This window comes from Rana temporaria, chromosome 6, assembly GCF_905171775.1.
Source record: "Rana temporaria chromosome 6, aRanTem1.1, whole genome shotgun sequence".
NCBI classification, from domain to species: Eukaryota; Metazoa; Chordata; class Amphibia; order Anura; family Ranidae; genus Rana; species Rana temporaria.
In genome coordinates this window covers 26,816,116-26,836,356 of record NC_053494.1, presented here as the reverse complement: position 1 = coordinate 26,836,356, position 20,241 = coordinate 26,816,116, and the positions used below count along the sequence as shown (strand labels likewise).

The following is a 20,241-nucleotide window of genomic DNA, read 5'->3' as shown; positions in this document are numbered from 1 at the left end:
CCATCGGGGGCCCGGAGAACGAATCGTCCGGCGCTCGCAGGAAGCATAGAGATGACTGGTGACCAGATGGTCACCAGTCATCTCTATGACCGTCGGAGGACCCGGGCGCGATGTGATGACGTCACGCCCGGGTCCCCGTAAGTAAACAAAGCCGCGATTGCGGCTGCTAAGCAACCACAAGCATGAGATCGGTGAATTTTTTTTCACCGATTTCATGCTTTCCAGCCTGGAGGAGAGATGTGGGGTCTTATTGACCCCGCATCTCTCCATAAAGAGTACCTGTCACACACATTCCTATTACAAGGGATGTTTACATTCCTTGTAATAGGAATAAAAGTGATAAAAAAAATAAAAAAAAAAGTGTAAAAAAAGAAATAAATATATATAAAAAAAAAAGAAATAAAAATTAATTTTTTTAACGCCCCTGTCCCCGGTAGCTTGCGCGCAGAAGCGAACGCACACGCAAGTCCCGCCGACATATGTAAACGCCGTTTAAACCACATATGTGAGGTATCGCCGCGTGCGTTAGAGTGCCAGCAACAATTCTAGCACTAGATCTCCTCTGTAAATCTAAACTGGTAACCTGTAAAAAATTTCAAATCGTTGCCTATGGAGATTTTTAAGTACCGAAGTTTGGCGCCATTCCATGAGTGTGCGCAATTTTAAAGCGTGACATGTTAGGTATCTATTTACTCGGTGTAACATCATATTTCATATTTTACAAAAAAATTGGGCTAACTTTACTGTTTTTAAATTTTTTTAATTCATGAAACAATTTTTTTCCCAAAAAAAGGCGTTTGAAAAATTATTGCGCAAATACCGTGCAAGATAAAAGGTTTCAATGACCGTCGTTTTATTCCCTAGGGTGTCTGCTAAAAAAACATATATAATGTTTGGGGGTTCTGCGTAATTTTCTAGCAAAAAAATTATGATTTGTACATGTAGGAGAGAAGTGCCAGAATAGGCCTGGTATGGAAGTGTGTATAACTGCCCGGTATGGAAGAGGTTAAAAAATGTGTATTTTTTCCCCAAAAAGTGTGCTTGTGAGACCGCTGCGCAAATACGGTGTGACAGAAAGTATTGCAACGACCGCCGTTTTATTCTCTAGGGTGTTAGAATAAAAAATATATATAATGTTTGTGGGCTCTAACTAGAGGGAAGGAGATGGCAGTGAAAACACTGGGGAAGCCCTATTAGCAATTGCTGCTTTACTTGTCATGCCAACGGCCACCACAAGATGGCGCCAGATCACAGAAGGAAGCTTAGGCCTGCAGAAGGCCGCAAAGCCGCAAAGCCGCAGCCTCAATTACCGGCTGGCACGACCCAACGCGATCGCGTGGCAGGGGCGCACGGAGACACAGGATTGAGGCCGCGGCTTTGCAGCCTTCTGAAGGCCTAAGCTTCCTTCCCTGGGCGCCTGGTCGCTAATTCTAGTCGCAATTGCGACCGGGCGCCCAGGTTTTGTCGACCCATGCTTCAGACTGTGGTATATTGAATATTTACTATACATCTGAATGCACGTTTTGTTTGCTAAATAAGTTCCTTGAGTCCATGTGAGCTTGTTTAATCTTTGATGAAGGGAGAGCTTGTGCCCCAAACGCGTTATTTATTTTTAATTTATGTTGAAAAAAAAATTATTAAAGGATTTTCAACTCTACCTTTAGCTTGGCACACCTGTTGTATTCTTGTGCTTTGAGTTGCTCCCTTGCTACCCATTTGGGAGGATCCCAGTTTTATGGGAGCAGCTGAGCTGGATCCAAGGAGCTCACAAAATGTGTGTATTTTCTTCACTCCTAATAAATAAGACTTGAAATCTCAGTCCCACTTGGATAATTTTTCTCTGATCCCTCCATCACATGATAGTAAGATATCACGTGGTCCCCTATACAGGAAAGCATTGGGTATTTTATAAGGGCTCTGACAGAGAGGAGGGGGAGCGTGGCAAAGGGTTAGTAACAGTGGCGTTTCGTCCATAGAGGGCGCTGGAGCGCCGCCCCCTCTGGTTCTCACCGCCACTGAGTCTAATAACATAGATTCGTGCATTGCACGAATCTATGCTATTGCCGCCGCTGCCGCTGTTCTATTCAGATGGCCAGATATGAGCGGCGCACCGACCATCTGAATAACGGCAGCTGGTTGGCTGTAAGGAAGTGCCTATCAGAGCCAGCGGCTCTGATAGGCTTTCCGAGTACAGCCCTCGGGTCCCCGGAAGCTTATCCTCGGAACGCGCGGGGGGTGCGTTCCTTGGATAAGACTGACAGGCGTCTCAGCCAATCAGGTTGGCCGGTTCTGGCTACCGGTAACCTGATTGGCTGAAGCGTCATCGAGGGCGGGAGAAGACATCGAGGGTCGAGGACGTGGATGGCTGACTCCAGTAAGTGCCAGGCAGGGGGGGGGAAAGAGGCATTTTACAGGGCACAGCGGCGACAAAGGGCACAGTGACATCAATGGGCACAGTGGCGACAATAGGCACAGTGGGGACAATTGGCACAGCAGCATGAATGGGCACAGTGGCGACAATTAAAGGGCACAGTGACATCAATGGGCACAGTGGCGACAATAGGCACAGCGGCATTTATGGGCACAGTGGGGACAATTAAAAGGCGCAGTGACATCAATGGGCACAGTGGCGACAATAGGCATAGTGGGGACAATGGGAACAGTGGGGACAATTTGCACAGCGGCATGAATGGGCACAGTGGCGACAATTAAAGGGCACAGTGGCAAAAATGGGCACAGTGACTACAATTGATGGCACAGTGGCTGTGTTTGATGGCATTGCACAGTGGTGCGAATTGATGGCACAGTGTCTGCGTTTGATGGCATGGAACAGTGGTGACAATTGATGGCACAGTGGCTGCATTTGATGGGCACAGTGAGGCTGCAATTTTGTATTTCCGTTTGCGCCCCCCCAAAAATTTTGAGCACCAGCCGCCACTGGTTAGTAATAGTGGGTGGGTGTCATTTGATGCCGATGGGCAAAGCAGCAGAGTCTCTTTAAACAACCAGTATATGCTTGTTAAGTGGAGTCAGAACACAAGGAGCAAATCCACATAAAATGTCGAGATCATACAAATTTCTGGAAGATGGCGAGCAAACTTAAAACCCCAACGCTGCAAGGCAAAACCATACACATAGCATCCTGATCAAATGGAAGACTTTTCTACCTGATGCTGTCAATCAGACTGTGCTGGGACTCTTCGGTCAGTATCATGGGGAGCGTATACGCCAGACGGTCCACCTTGCGTTCCTGCGCATACTGCTTTAACAACGCAAACACCTTCTCCTTCAGGGCCGGCTGATCTCCAAGGACCTCATCAAGCTGGAAGAGAATGACAGAGGGCAAAGAGGCAGAGATCAGGAAAAGGACAAAACGAAGTATCACTTTCTCTACAAGAAACAGTTTGGTATTAAAACCAAGTCAAGGACAAAATGTAAGCTATAGTATTTTTTATTTATTTTTTACTGGTGAGAATTCAATAAAGTATTTATGAAAAGAGGCTGTAGCTGGATAATGGTCTGTACGGTCTGATAATGGTCTGTACGGTTTAGGAGATATTCCCCTCGCAATGCGCCGCTGATTGCCAATCACAGCGCTGGAGCGGCGATACCCGGAAGACACTCTCGGCTCGGCGTGGACCAGGTAAGTTCCCTACCTCATTCCGAGGTAAGTATTTCATAATGAGCTAATATGTGGTGCATACTAGCTCATTATGGCTTTTGCCTTGCAGGTGTAAAAAAAAAAATAATGTATATGCGGGTTTACAACCGCTTTAAGCTTTGAGAAAAACAAAATGGAAGCGGATAGGTTTTTATGCAAATCTGCGCCAGATTTTTTTTTGCATGCTGATGTTTTAGTAAATCAACCCCTCTGTCTCTGTAGAAAAGAGTTAAAAGTGAGGGTGAGGAGTCAATGCCTGGGCTCAGTCACCCATGTGTGTAAATTCCAGCTTGATCTATTGAGCTCTGTAAGCAGGCTTTCTCCCCAAAAAATTTGGACACTATAAAAAAAAAGAGCTCACAGTGTCACTTGCTGGTTTGATATAAAAACAAATACTAATTTGCAATATTTTATATTTATATCAATAAAATATATAATTTTTTTAGTCCTGACAATGATAACGGAAGACAAAATATACAAACCGCTATACCTTACCACTAAGCCCAGAGTATTTTCTATGAGCACAGCCCTTTTGTGACCTGTCTTTATTTGTCCCCTTTGTCTTTGTAATATTGAATAGAAAGCAAAAAGAAATGCAAGTGTGCGTCTTCTCATCTCTCATCTCCACATCAGTCTGTTTTGTATTCTGACAATCACACCATGTAAAATGTTACTGATGCCTGGAAGGCAGCAAAGCCATCACAAAACACCTTGGAAGATATAAAGGGAGGATGCGCAGCCACATCCTGCCTCTGGGGACCGTCACTGAGCCCAGGCAGGCTGCTGTGTATTAAACTCTGTGCAAACTAAAATATCTCCATTTAGTTTATATTATCTATTAAATGGACAATAGCAGGTCCTTCTTTGAAAATGTCCTGTTAGAATTTATTTATAATTGAATTCCTATCATCCATTAAAATCCAAAGAGGGTTTGAAGCTAAAGGTTGTTCTGTACTTTTATCTCCAATAGCATACTCGTAAGTCTAACGAGTGCCCCAAGTCTTCTTTGAAATATGGAAACAATACATTCTATGTATTTTAACATTTTCAATCCATCTACAGTGCCTTGAAAAAGTATTCACACCCCTTGAAATTTTCCACATTTTGTCATGTTACAACCAAAAACATAAATGTATTTTATTGGGATTTTATGTGATAGACCAACACAAGGTGGCAAATAATAATCTCTATCTCCACCTTCTGTCCATGTCCCCACTACAGTTGGGGATTTTGCAGAGCAGTGTTGGCAGCTTTGCACATGCTCAGTTTTCAGTGTATTTTCAACCCTTAGTATTTCCTCCTTATCACAACTGAGTCACCCATATGGTAAATGACAGCCCGCTCCTTCCGTCCTCCTCCATGCCCACTAACCAGCTAAACACAATGGGGGTGGGATATTACATGTTGATTGATGGAGGCTTCACCTCCTTATTGTCATGGATATGCAATAGTCTGGCAGCTTACCTGTCTCCATCTGTCCATTAGAGGCCTGACTCTGTTCTGGTTACCTTCTTATCTCCTCTCCTTCCTGTATGGCCCCACCCAGGCCATCCCAGGAAGTCTATATTAACTGTTGCACTACAGGCCTGCAGTACTGTTCAACCATTGTGTTAGCTTTAGTTCCTGTCTGCAGTGTACTACGATTATCTTCCTGTGTACCGTTTTTGTCTCGTCCCTGACTTCTCCTGTTTGCCTGTGATCCTGACCTTTTGCCTGTCTCTCGGTTACCCTTGTCTGCCTGTTGCTCTGACCTCGGCTTACCCATCACTATCGCTTGTCCTGCTTGCTGCTTCCCCTCTCTCCCTGCGGAGCGTGACCTAGGGGATCCCAGGGGTCGCGACCTGGATCCAGCTGCGGCAAACAAATATAAGCCTATTGCGATTTTTGTTTACCAAAAGTATGTAGAAGAATATATATCGGCCTAAACTGATGAATCGTTTTTTTTATTTTTAATATGTATTATAGCAAAAAGTACAAAAATTTTATTTATTATTTTCAAAATTGTCGCTGTTTGTTTATAGCAAAAAAAACACAGAGGTGATCAAATACCACCAAAAGAAAGCTCTATTTGTGAGTAAAAAAGGACATCAATTTTGTTTGGGTACAACGTCGCAGGACCGCGCAATTGCCAATTAAAGCGACGCAGTGCCGAATCGCAAAAGATGGCCTGCTCATTAAGGGGGCAAATCCTTCCGGGGCTTAAACATATAAAACAACCTTTAGCGAGACACTTCACTGAAAAGGGACATTTGGTGTTCCAGTTAAAATATACAGTTATAGATTCCATTACCAAATTAGGAAAGAGTGGCGATAGGAAACTGATTATTAAAAAAATTAGTTTTCTGGATTCACAAACTAAATGCCTTGCATCCATTAGGTCTGAATCATGAATCCGATTTATAATTATTTTTCTGATGTATTTTTATGGATTATTATTTGTTTTATGATGTATTTTTATGGATTATTATTTGTTTTAGGATGTATTATTCTTTTTTATTTGTTTTAATCAATAAAGTGGGAGTGTTACAGCTACCTCTAGCTTTTCTTCTTCACTCTCTAATAATTTCTATTAGGTTTCACCTGATATACTGTATATAAATCAATAAAGAAATCGATTGTAACATATTATACCTGGCCTTACTAGTATATATTGAATGTTTTCATTGTGGTAACAGATCTGTTTTCAGACTGATGAAGGGCTTATTGATTGAAACTGTTGGCAATATGTTTTCTCATATTTTAATTGAAAATATTTGTTTTCATATCCTGCAACCCCTTTTGGATCTTCAAATACATATTGAGCCTGAAAGGCATTAATTAGATCTTCAGCAGGTGCTCTTCACCCTTTGTCTTCCTTGTATAGATTATACTGTTTATTCAACTATTCGCCTGGGGTTGGCTAGCAACGTGATATCTGCAGAGGTTTACGTGGGCATCTGGGACCTCCAAAAGCTTCCTATTGCTGGAAGTAATCTTGTATCTGTGGGTGCATTCAAGCTCAGAGTAGCATTTTACCTGCTACAAGCAGACCAGAATTTGAGTAGCAGTATTCCATAACATGATAGGAATACTGCTAGGCTATGGGACACAACTTGTCATGCCTTGTCACCTCCTTTCATGCTTGACTCTTCTTTACCCTAAAGAGAAGCAAGGAGGATTCTTCAACTAACCACTTCACCCCCCAGAAGATTTATCCCCCACCCGTCCACTCATGATCAGGCCATTTTTTGCGATATGGCACTGTGTTACTTTAACTGACAATTGCGCAGTCGTGCGGCGCTGTACCCAAATTAAATTGATGTCCTTTTTTCCCCACAAATAGAGCTTGTGGTATTTGATCATCTCTATTTTTTACTTTGACTTCAATGAATGGGGATCTGACTTTGATCCCGACAATACCAGGCACTTTGTGTCTGGTGTGAATCTTTAGGGGAAACTCCATGCCAAATAAAATAAAAACAGCATGGGGGTTCCCCCTCCAAGACCATACCAGGCCCTTTGGTCTGGTATGGATTTTAAGGGGAACCCCCATGCCCAAAAAAATGGCGTGGGCCCCCCCCCCCCCCCCCAAACTCTATACCAGACCCTTATCTGAGCACGCAGCCCAGAAGGTCAGGAAAGGGGGTGGGGATGAGTGCCCTCCCCCCCTCTGAAACATACCAAGCCACATGTCCTCAACATGGGCATGTGGGTGCTTTGGGGAAGGGGGGCCCTGCGCCCCCCACCCCAAATCCCTTTGTCCTCATGTTAATGAGGACAAGGGCCTCTTCCTGACAACCCTGGCCGGTAGTTGTTGGGGTTTGCTTCCGAGGGGGTTAATTGGAATCTGGAAGCCCCCTTTAACAAGGAGGCCCCCAGATCCCGGCCCCCCACCCTATTTGAATGAGCATGTGGTACATTGTACCCCTACCCATTCACCTTAAAAAAAGGGGCAAAATTAAAAGCAGTACACAGGTTTTTGACAAATACATTTATTAAATCAGCTCTGGTGTCTCTTCCGATTTCTTCTCCCCTCTCCGGCTCTTCTCCCTCTTCCGGTTTTTATCCCCTCTCTGGTTCTTCTGTCTGCGCTGTCTTCTCCCTCTTCTGCCGGGTCTCCTTTCTCCGCTGATGTCTTCTGCCTCTGCTGGGTCTCCTCTCTGCGCTGTCTTCTCCCTCCGTTCTTCCTCCAATCTTCTCAAGGCTCTCTCCCGCTCTAATGCTAGGTCCGTGGTGTACAATTTCTTATATAGGCATGGGGCGGGGCCACCGGGTGAAGTATTCTGGAAGCCCCGCCCCATGTGTCATCACCACCTGGGCTATGATGGAGCAGTGACAAGTACACACTATAGGCGGCATATGCTTTGTTCTTATTTCATGTCTGAGGTTTACAAATACTTTAACCACTTGCCAACCAGCCGCTGTCATACTGCGGCAGGTCGGCTCGTTCCCACAATTCGTCGTAGGCATACGTCGGCACCTTTAAGGGCAATAGAACGGCGGAGTATACGATGCGCGTGGCCGGCGGCCACGATTTCTGCCGGCCACCAGTGATAGCAATCACGAGAATCAGATCGGGAATCTGTCAGTGTAAATGAATGAATGAATGACTTGTATAGCGCTACAACATGCGAACTGAATCGCCTCTAGGCGCTTTTTGCAGCCAGTGTCTTTCTGGCTGGTGCGGTCATTTTACCCCATTTTACGACATTTTACACAGTCGTACACACATATATACATATATATACTGGGCCAATTTGGCCAGGATCCAATTAACCTACCAGCATGTCTTTGGAGTGTGGGAGGAAACCGGAGTACCCGGAGGAAACCCACGCAGACACAGGGAGAACATGCAAACTCCAAGCAGATGGTGTTGTGGTCGGGATTCGAACCAGCGACCCTTTTGCTGCTAGGTGAAAGTGCTAACCACTACACCACTGTGCTGCCCTCAAACAGACAGATCCCCGTTCTGACAGGGGAGAAGATTAGGAACAGTGATATGTCTCCTCCAGTCAGTCCCATCCCCCCACAGTTAGAAACACACATGAGGGAACACATTTAACCCCTTAATCGCCCCCCTAGTGTTAACCACTTCCCTGCCAGTGACATTTACACAGTAATCAGTGCATTTTTATAGCACTGATCACTGTATAAATGTCACTGGTCCCAAAAAAGTGTCTGATCTAGCTGCCACAATGTCGTAGTCCCGCTAAAAATTGCAGATCGGCGCCATTACTAGTAAAAAAATATAACTTTTGCGCCAATCAATATACGTTATTGTGATTTTTTTTACCATAAATATGTAGAAGAATATATATCGGCCTAAACTGATGAAGAAATGTATTTATTTACATTTTTTGGGGGGATATTTATTATAGCAAAAAGTTAAAAAAAAATTTTTTTTTTTTTTTTAATTGTCGCTCTTTTATTGTTTATAGCAAAAAAAAAAAAAAATTGCAGGAGGTGGTCAAATACCACCAAAAGAAAGCTCTATTTGTGGGGAAAAAGGAGGTCAATTTAATTTGGGTACAGTGTCGCACGACCGCGCAATTGTCAGTTAAAGCGATGCAGTGTCGTATCGCAAAATATGGCCTGGTCATTAACCACTTAAGACCCGGACCATTATGCAGGTTAAGGACCTTGCCCCTTTTTGCGATTCGGCACTGCGTCGCTTTTACTGACAATTGCGCGGTCGTGCGATGTGGCTCCCAAACAAAATTGTCATCCTTTTTTTTTTACAAATAGAGCTTTCTTTTGGTGGTATTTGATCTCCTCTGCGGTTTTCTATTTTTTGCGCTATAAACAAAAATAGAGCGACAATTTTGAAAAAAATGCAATATTTTTAACTTTTTGCTATAATAATAATAAATAAATAAATATCCCCCAAAATATATAAAAAAACGTTTGGGCCGATACGTATTCTTCTACATATTTTTGGTAAAAAAAAAAAAAATCGCAATAAGCGTTTATCGGTTGGTTTGCGCAAAATTTATAGCGTTTACAAAATAGGGGATAGTTTTATTGCATTTTTATTAATATTTATTTTTTTACTACTAATGGCGGCGATCAGCATTTTTTTTTGTGACTACGACATTATGGCGGACTTGTCAGACAATTTTGACACATTTTTGGGACCATTGTCATTTTCACAGCAAAAAGTGCTATAAAAATGCACTGTTACTGTGAAAATGACAATTGCAGTTAAGGAGTTAACCACTAGGGGGCGCTGTAGGGGTTAAGTGTAACCTCATATGTGTTTCTAACTGTAGGGGGGCGGGGTTGAACGTGTGACGTCATTGATCGTCTTTGCCTATATCAGGGAACAGGCGATCAATGACACTGCCACAAAGAAGAACAGGGAAGGTGTGTTTACACACACCTCTCCCCGTTCTTCAGCTCCGGTGACCTATTGCGGGACACCGGTGGCGATCGGTTCCTGCGGGCGCGGTCACGGAGCTTCGGACCGGGTCGAGAGCACGCCGGCGGCAGCGCGCTCGCGACCCCACGGCTGGGCTTAAAGAGACACGTACAGGTACGTGATTGTGCCCAGCCGTGCCATTCTGCTGACGTATATCGGCGTGAAGGGGTCCTTAAGTGGTTATGGGGGAAATCTTCGCTCTGCAAGTGGTTAAGGTATAAAAATATGTACCCCTCTGCCATCTCCAGATCCTGTGTGCAGCAAGTGTCAGTTGAATAGAAGGAGGATCATAGCCTAGCAAGCACACAGTAAATAACAGAAATAAGAGATACAGATAAAAGAACATGAACCTGTTTTGAAGTCTTGTATTGTATTGTGCTGTACGGTTCCTCACAGCAGAGAAATGTGAAAACCTCTTTAGAGTTCAACACTCCTGTGATCCGAGTCCTGGCCTTCTATTGATTTTACTCGACAACACTGTTCTCACATTATTGTAATTAAAACGAAATCTTGAACCTTGGATGGGATTTTTAAAGCACCGAACATAACACAGATATAAATATAAAAACGCTTGCGTTTTATTAGTACAAAAAACAAGGACAAATCATACAATACAACTTGATTCTAAAAAAAAATAGGCATAAATCTGAATTATAATCATAGCAGGTGTCCCATATATTCACTGACTGTGAAATCCCAATGCGTTTCAACTCCAAAAAATACTTATTCATGGGACAAAAGTCCTCTTCATCTTTTGATCCCTGAAGAAGACTCTTTGGAGTCGAAACGTGTTGGAATTTCTATGCGTGTAAAAAACAATCAGTGCATATAGAGTATGGGACATCTGTTATGATAATTAGAATTCTGATATCTTAGAATCATGTTGTATTGTCCTTGTTTTTACATTTTTTTTACTAATAAAAACTTTTTTCAGCGGAAATTCCGATCGTGTGTACAAAGCATAAGACTAAAACTAAATTGAAATTTGCTGCCAAAATTAACACTGCTGCCTAGGTGAATGCACTCAACACCTGTGCATCACGTGCAGGAAAAACACGACCCTCACACAGGTGTATGCTTAGATATTCCCACGTGGCAAAGTCTTAGAAAATATTTAAAGTGGATGTAAACCCAAATTTTTTTTTTTTTTTTATGTCACAATGTAGAGAAAATGGGCCAGATCCACAAAGAGCCGGCGTAACGTAAAAATTCCCATTTAAGTTACACTGCCTTAAAATTTCTACCTAAGTGCCCGATCCACAAAGCACTTACCTAGAAATGTTCGGCTGTGTAACTTAAATTCCGCCGGCGCAAGGCGTTCCTCTTCAAATGTGGGCGATTCCCATTTAAATTAGGCGCTCTCCCGCGCCGGCCGTACTGCGCATGCTCGTGACGTCATTTTCCCGACGTGCATAGCGCGAAATTACGTTACGCCGAGCTTTGTGGATCGCGCCGGGTTAATAAAGTTGCGTCGGAAAAAAAAAAAGATACGGCGGGGAAAAAAAAATTTAAAACAAAAAAAAAAACGCGTCGCTGGACAGAAGGGTCTGCTTTTACAAGGTGTAAACAGTTTACACTTTGTAAAAGCAGCCCTAATTTTACGATTGCAAACTAAAACTTACGGAGAAAAAACGAAGCTGAAAAGCTTCGTGGATCTCCGTAAGTGCTAATTTGCATACCCGAGGCGGCATTTCGACGCGAAATGCCCCCAGCGGCGGATGCGGTACTGCATCCTAAGATCCGGCAGTGTAAGTCCCTTACACATGTCGGATCTTCTGTCTATCTCTTGGAAACTGATTCTGTGGATCAGTTCCATAGTTAGGAACAGGGATACGACGGCGTATCAGTAGATACGCCGGCGTATCCCTTTTGAGGATCTGGCCCTAAGATTTCCTATCATCTGTGCCCAGTCTTGCCACACAGAGTTAATCCAGCGCTGAGCAATCCTCTTTTTATTGTTCAGTGAAATAAAACAGACTTCCAGATAAAGACCAAAGTCTTTGCTTGAGTGACAGGTTATTTACATATCTCGTGCACTAGCTTGCAGACATGCACAGCTTCTTGTCTATGTATATTCTGATGGCTGTTTACACTGAATTGTGGATCACCCCATATTTTGAAAACATTTAATCAAAACACAGGAAAGACAGCCAATCCTGGGAGAGCTGGACGGGAGAGGAGGAAAGGGGAGGGGGATGTGAATGGTGCACTTTACAGAAGCTGTGCATGTCTGCAAGCTAGTGCACGAGATATGTAAATAACCTGTCACTCAAGCAAGGACTTTGGTCTTTATCTGGAAGTCTGTTTTATTTCACTGAACAATAAAAAGAGGATTGCATCCACTTTAATTAATCCAGAGTTTTCAGGTTTAAATCACATTAATGGAAAATTATTTCTGATTGACTGCTATGAGTTCCTGCACTTTGCAAACTTTTTCTTTACCTTACTGAACAAGCTCTTTAGAATAACTTGCTCTTACTTTCTGTTTAAACTCCTGAGCCTTCAGTCTCTGTGTCTGGCTTGTGGTTTCTGATCCCCGTCCACTGGCACTATACACTCTGCTGTGTCTCTGTCTTCGGCCAACACACAGAAGGCCCAGGCGGAGAAAGTCCTCTGCACTGGAAGAAATCAGTTGGACCGCCTCTGATAAATCAGTCACAGGAACATCATTGATCTCCAGAAGGTAGTCTCCGGCTCTGACCCCAGCATAGGAGGCAGGAGAACCTGGAACCACACTGTCCACCACCAGTGGTCTCCCTCCAGTCAGGGCCAAGCCAATCTCCTCTTGGCTTTTCCTGGTCACTGCCACATTCTGAACTCTGGAGATGACCCCAATACTCGGTGGTACGGTAAGACACTCCCGGCCAAGCTGTATTAGTGACTCGCAGGACAGAAAGGACACTGGTTTTCCCTCCACTTCCAGAATCTGGTCTCCAGGCTGCAAACCGGCTGCATGGGCGCTACTTCCTGGCTCAACCCAGAGGATGTAACAAGGGCCCGTGCCACCCAACCCAAAGCCAAACGTCTCTGGCCAACCTTCATTGGTGACTGGCATCGATGAAACTGTAAAGACAGAAAACAAAGTGCTTTACTGCATGCAAAACATTACAGAAAAAGTTACTCCTACTTTGGAGAAATTCCCTGTCATTTGCTGTTGTGTCTCTATGACAGGAAGTAAAGGGGAATGTCCCTAATGGGACAGAGAGAGAAGAAAACTGACACGTATTCTGTCATTAAACAAAACAATTTGCTTATAGATATACATTAACTGGTTGCCGACCACTAGGGGCGCCCCCCGACTCCCGTGCGCGTGCCCCGCCGGGCACACGCGATTGCTCGTTACAAAGCGAGGACCGGGAGCTGTGTATGTAAACACACAGTTCCCAGTCCTGTCAGGGGGAGAAGTGCTGATCTTCTGTTCATACAATGTATGAACAGAAGATCAGTCATTTCCCCTAGTGAGGCCACCCCCCCTACAGTTAGAACACACCCAGGGAACATACTTAACCCCTTCCCCGCCCCCTAGTGATAACCCCTTCACTGCCAGTGGCATTTTTATAGTAATCCAATGCATTTTTATAGCACTGATCGCTATAAAAATGCCGATGGTACCAAAAATGTGTCAAAAGTGTCCGAAGTGTCCGCCATAATGTCGCAGTACCGAAAAGAAAAAAAAACGCTGATCGCCGCCATTACTAGTAAAAAAATATAATTTTTTTTCAAAATTATCGCTCTATTTTTGTTTATAGCGCAAAAACGAAAAACCGCAGAGGTGATCAAATACCACCAAAAGAAATCTCTATTTGTGGGGAAAAAAGGACGCCAATTTTGTTTGGGAGCCACGTCGCACGACCGCGCAATTTTTAGAGAAAGCGACGCAGTGCCGAATCGCAAAAAGTGCTCTGGTCTTTGACCAGCAATATGGTTAAAGTGGAAGTAAACCCATCTATCGTTTTCCAGCCAAGGAAGCTGCCATCTTGGCCTTTGTTAATCTTCAACTGCCATGGTCCTGCACATGTGATCAGTTATGACACCAGCCATTGGATGGTTTAACAGTTTGGTTGAGGACACAACCAATGTGACAGTTACATTCCTGTCACGTGTAGGGAATAAATCGTTTTTTAAACTGTTAGGGCCCTTTCACACTGGGGCATTTTTCAAGCGCTTTAGCGTTAAAAAAAGCGCCTGTAAAACGCCTGAAAGAAGCTGCATCTGCAATCCCAATGTGAAAGCTCGAGTGCTTTCACACTAAAGCGCCTGAAAAACACCCCAGTGTGAAAGTGGTCTTAGCGTTAAAAAAAAGCGCCTGAAAGAAGCTGCATCTGCAATCCCAATGTGAAAGCCTGAGTGCTTTCACACTGAGGCGCTGAGCTGGCAGGGCGTCAAAAAAAGTCCTGCATGCAGCTTCTTTGCAGCGCTTTAGGAGCGGTTAATACACCGCTCCTAAAAAAAGCTTCCTCAATGGGAAGGGGGCTTTAACGCCAAAGCGCCTGAAAAGCGCCTCAGTGTGAAAGGGGTCTTAGCAGCGCTTTACCAGCGTTTTTCGGGCGCTGGCAGTGTGAAAGGCCTCTGAAAGCACTTGGGCTTTCACATTGGGATTGCAGATGAGGCTTCTTTCAGGCGCTTTACAGGCTTTTTTTAAACGCCAAAGCGCCTAAAAAACGCCCGAAAAACGCCCCAGTGTGAAAGGGGTCTTAAATCAATGGGTTTACTTCCGCTTCAAAGAGCACCTAAAGCCAAAATGTATTTAAGTATAGTGTAGCGAAGAGATATAACACCCCTGTCAGGTTTTTATTGTTGCCTATGTCCTTACTGGGAGGAGCCAACCTCTCTATTTGTACTAGTGGGGTGTCATAGTGGCTTAATGGTTAGCAATTATGCCTTGCCCTCATATGACGTCGTCCCAGATCGACCGCTCTTGCACGCAGCGTGCCAATCACGGCCACATCGTGTTGCTAGGACACGGCACGGACCTCTGTAAAATAAAAAAATTCAGTTAATCGTCTCTCATCGCCTCACACTGACAGAGTGTGTGGCGAGGAGAGCCGATCAGCGGCATCTCCTCGCAGGGGACATCGAGAAATTTAATCAGGACACTGATCATCAGTGCCCTGATTACAATAAAGCACCACCAGTGCCAGCAATCAATGCCCACCAGTGCCAGCAATCAGTGCCCACCAGTGCCACCAATCAGTGCCCATTAGTTATGCCAGTCAGTGCTGGCTATCAATGCCCATCATTGCTGCCCATCAGTGCCACCCATCAATGCCCAGTGAGTACCCATCAGTGCTGTTTATTTGTGCCACCTGTCAGTGCCCACCAGTGTGGCATATTCGTGCCTCCTCATCAGTGCCACCTCATTAGTGCCCATCAGTGCAGCCTATCAGCAAAGGAGAAAAATTACTTAAAGCAGATGTTCCATTACAAAAAAAAAACAATTAAAAGTCAGCAGCTACTAACACTGTAGATGCTGACTTCTAATAAGGACACTTACCTGTCCTAGCCGCCAGCGATGTCAGCCCCCGCCGAGCAGCTCCAAGCGCCGCCATCCACAGTAAGGGAAACAGGCAGTGAAGCCGTACGGCTTCACTGCCCGTTTCCTACTGCGCATGCGCGAGCAGCGCGACGCTTTGTGAATGGGCCGGCTGCTTTCTGGGACACACACCGTTCCCAGAATGCAGCGCGCCCCATTCACAAGAAGACACCCAGTGTAGGAGGAGGAAGAGAATCCACCGCGGACGATCATGAGGCAGATTCGGCACTTCCGCATAGCAACAGCTATTTAGGGCGAGTAAAAAATTTTTTATTTTTTTTTTATTTTTTTTTAGATTTTTGGTGGAATATTTTTTTTCAGGTGACAGAAACACTTTGTTGTAAAAAATAAAAACCCCAGAGGTGATTAAATACCACCAAAGTTCTATTTTTGTGAAGAAAATAATAAAAATGTCACATGGTTACAGTGTAACATGACCGCGCAATTGTCAAAGTGTGAGAGCGCTGAAAGCTGAAAATTGGCCTGGGCAGGAAGGGGGTGAAAGTGCCCAGTAGGCAAGTGGTCAAATAGCATTTATATAAATTTAAGGGCATCAAGTTCGCAAGGAGGATGTTACTTACATAAATGTTTAGCGCGATATCTTGGATCCACGAGAACCCTCCGTACACTTAAACCATGCTGCTGTTTCATGAGCGGATCTACCAAAAAGTAATTGCTTCTCTCTGTGTATAGAGGCACCGCCGCACCCTGTATAGTCCATAAATTGCTGAGCGAATTCTGCGGCGTGGCACAACAAGCCAAATGGATACACAAGTGGACGGAACAAAGGACTTGCAGCCATACAGAAGATGCTGAAAGCAGTGTAGTGGTGTCTCCCACCTCACAAAACAAAAAGCTTAAGTGGGATTAACAGCTTGGCCAGTTAATAAGCATGGTAAATAAGCTTTATTAATTGGGAATTAAATGCATGGTCACTAACTAAATGTGATTTTGAATAGCAATACAATCACCGTGAGCACTGCTGGCAATTACCGAGTAGTAAAAGCACGAAGTGCACCAACATTCTGATTACATCATTTACTAAAATAAAAAAAATAAAATGCCATATGCTTATATTCAGCATGATTCAAAACAGCCTTAGGATCTGACAAGCTGTGCCAGAAGAGTGTGTTGTGAACTGCCTCAAACTCTATCATATCTACCTTCAGGGATAGCAAATAAACACTCTACAGCTGTCAGTGAATCACAAAAGCACTAAACTTTGCTCTATCGTGACCAAGATACTGCCAGCATCTATTCGGTTTAGTAGCTTCCCTCGTAAAGCAAATGTGAGGCCAGGATATGTACAATCAAGTATTTACATACTATACACTTAGCAATCCATAAATGACCTTTGAAACAAGCTCTCATTGATCTATGTAGCTACAGGCATGGTGGAGCAATTCATCCTCAAGTTCACAGCAGAAACACTGGTGGCTCAAATTTCTCAGCAGCTCATCTTACTCTGCTCCCATCTCCCATCAGAGACTCAGCTGCTCAGTTCCCTCCTCCTGGCAGGGACTCAGCAACCTAATCAGTTTTTAAAGACAATTTTAAGACAAGAGGAGTAGAAACCTGCTTTCGGCTGCTGCAGGAGCAAAAGGGATTGGTTCCTTTAAATGCTGTCCAGGTTCTGGGGACAGCAAGGAAGGGACATAATCTACCCATCACCTACCCTTGATCAGTGGTTAGATCACAATTGGCAGCTTGCCGACGCCAGTTTAAATTATTTCTTTGGGAGAAAAAAAACTATGGGCCAGATTCACGAACGAGTTACGCTGGCGTATCTATTGATACGCCACGTAATTTAAAAGTTGCGCCGTCGTATCTCTGCGCGGTATTCTGGGAACAAGATATGCCTGAAATATGGCTTCAGCCGACCGACGTAAGTCTTAGTACGCCGTTGTATCTAGGGTGCATATTTACGCTGGCTGCTAGGGGCGCTTCCATAGATTTACGTGTTGAATATGTAAATGAGCTAGATAACACGGCTTCCCCGTGCTTCACTGTGGCGGCGCATCGATCGTGTCATCCCCTTTATAGGGGAGACACAATCGATGACATCAGACCTACAGCCACACCCCCCTACAGTTGTAAACACACACTAAGTGAACACTAACTCCTACAGCGCCACCTGTGGTTAACTCCCAAACTGCAACTGTCATTTTCACAATAAACAATGCAATTTAAATGAATTTTTTGCTGTGAAAATGACAATGGTCCCAAAAATGTGTCAAAATTGTCCGAAGTGTCCGCCATAATGTCTCAGTCACAAAAAAAATTGCTGATCGCCGCCATTAGTAGTAAAAAAAAAATAATTAATAAAAATGCAATAAAACTATCCCCTATTTTGTAAACGCTATAAATTTTGCACAAACCAATCGATAAACGCTTATTGCGATTTTTTTTACCAAAAATAGGTAGAAGAATATGTATCGGCCTAAACTGAGGGAAAAAAAATGTTATATATGTTTTTGGGGGATATTTATTACAGCAAAAAGTAAAAAATATTGCAACGGCTGGAACCATGAACAATCAGAGCAAAAGTTGTCACCAGCACACCATGGGTCTCCAAAATAGGGTCCAAAGCTTTATTCAGTGATCACATCATGACAGCAAACAACAAACGTTTTCAGAGCCACGCAGGACCCCTTGGTCACATGCCTGATGAAGGGGTCCTTCGTGGCCCGAAAAAGTTGCTGTTTGCTGTAATGATGTGATCGCTGAATTTGGAACCAATTTTGGAGACCCATGGTGTGCTGGTGACATCTCGTGCGTATAATATCAGCAGAAAGTGTTCAGAAAACGCAGGCAGCGCCGAGACAAGGTCATCTAGCGTCCAGGGCAAAGATGCCAAATGGTGCCCCCCTCCTTCTCAAAAAGTGTATGAACAGTTTGTGTCAGCAAAAATCCCCTCCCTCCTCTCCAAAAAAAAAATTGAGCACTAATCTGCACAATTACCACTGAGCATAAATTCCCTTTGTAAGCCAAAGTTCTCCCCAAACAAAAATTCCCCCTCTTCTAGTACTCCTACCGGCTTGTAGATAGGCTATCTCTATGGAGCACCCCCCCACCTCACATGATACCACAGCGCCCAGGGTAGCCGCCCCTCCTGCCCCCTTTCCCCAGCCCTAGAGATATGAGGAGGGGAAAATGGTTCAACGCACCAGCTTCCAGTAAAGCCAGGGAATTCAGTAGCTGGTCATGATGTCTATCATTGTTGGGATCCTGCATTCCCACAAGAGACAGAGGGCCAGATTCTCCAAGAATGTGCGGCGGCATCGCGTAAGCTATTTACACTACGCCGCCGCAACTTACTGGAGCAAGTGCCGTATTCCTCAAGCACTTGCTCCGTAGTTTGCGGCGGCGTAGTGTAAAAGGCCCGGCGTATCCCCGTGTAATTCAAAGGGGGCGGCTTATATTTAAATTAAGCGCGCCCCCGTGCCGATCGAACTGCGCATGCGCCGGGCTAAAAATAGCCCAGTGCGCATGCTCCAGTTCTCGACGGAAAACGTCAATGACGCCGACGTGTGCGTCACTGACGTAAAGTCATATTCAAGAACGACTTACGAAAACGACTAACCCGACGGGAAAAGACGACGCGGACCCGACGCCATACTTAACATGGCATACGTCGGACTGGCGTAAGGTTACCCCTCATATAGCAGGAGTAACCTTACGCTTACGGAAACGACATAAACGAACAACAAATGAGACCTGAACGTAAACGCCACCTAGCGGTCAGCGTTGTATTGCATTTAGGATCCGACGGTGTAAGTGACTTACACCAGTCGGATCCTAGCCTAATTCCGGCGTATCTTGTTTTGCGAATACAAAACAATGATACGCCGGCGGGAATTTCGAATTGCGCCAGTGTATCTGTAGATACACCGGCGTAACTATTTTGAGAATCTGGCCCAGAGTCTGCATGGATGTTCTCTGGGTGTTCCTGTGGGCTTCCTCCATGTGTTCATGTTTCTTTCCAAAAGCATACTGGTAAGTTAATTAGCCTCTGAATTAACTGGTCCCATGGTGTGAATTTTTGTATGACTGCAGTAGGGGCGTAACACAATACATCTCTTTAGAACTACAGCCAGACCTGAACGGTTTGATACACTCTGTTAAAGGGTATCTACAGGCAAAGGTTTTTCATAGGGTGAGGAACGGTTGGAACCCTTGCTAGATTTTGTTACTCTCTGTGTCCCCATTAAAGACATTAACACTTTCTCTATTTGATTAGTGACCACGGTCATGGGACTGACAATAAGAGAAAATTTTACATTTTGAGGAATAGAGGGGGAAATGCTCCAAGATGGTATTCGTCTTCAATTTGGAAAGTTTACCTCCCACTTCCTGTTGAGTCTACAGGACAGGAAGTGAAGGGAGATCACCACAATGGGACACAGATGTTAGATATACTTTAAATGCTGCGTTCTGACTAGGTAGATAGCTCCTTTATGATGGCAACAGGACAGCCAGAGTCCATCATTTTTATGAGTGTGCCCCTGGCAGCTGTTGATCATTATATTAAGCACCTCACTGCTGCCATCTGCCCCCTGTGAAATCTCCTGATGCATTTTTGTGTAGATGCAATGAAATCCATAATAAGTAAAACTGCACACAGAGTGATCTTTCCCTTTTCCGAGATGC

General features: G+C 44.3%; 1 protein-coding gene across 1 annotated transcript in view; it reads right to left on the bottom strand.

Annotated features, from left to right (window-relative positions):
• The window catches only part of LOC120944384 (Grid2 interacting protein), a 148,296-nt gene extending 129,471 nt beyond the window's left edge, over positions 1–18,825 (bottom strand). Inside the window, 3 exon segments of the mRNA XM_040358441.1 lie at positions 3,168–3,322; positions 12,538–13,121; positions 18,759–18,825. Coding sequence (XP_040214375.1) covers positions 3,168–3,322; positions 12,538–13,121; positions 18,759–18,825 — 806 coding nt within the window.
• Positions 18,826–20,241: the final 1,416 nt, after the last annotated feature.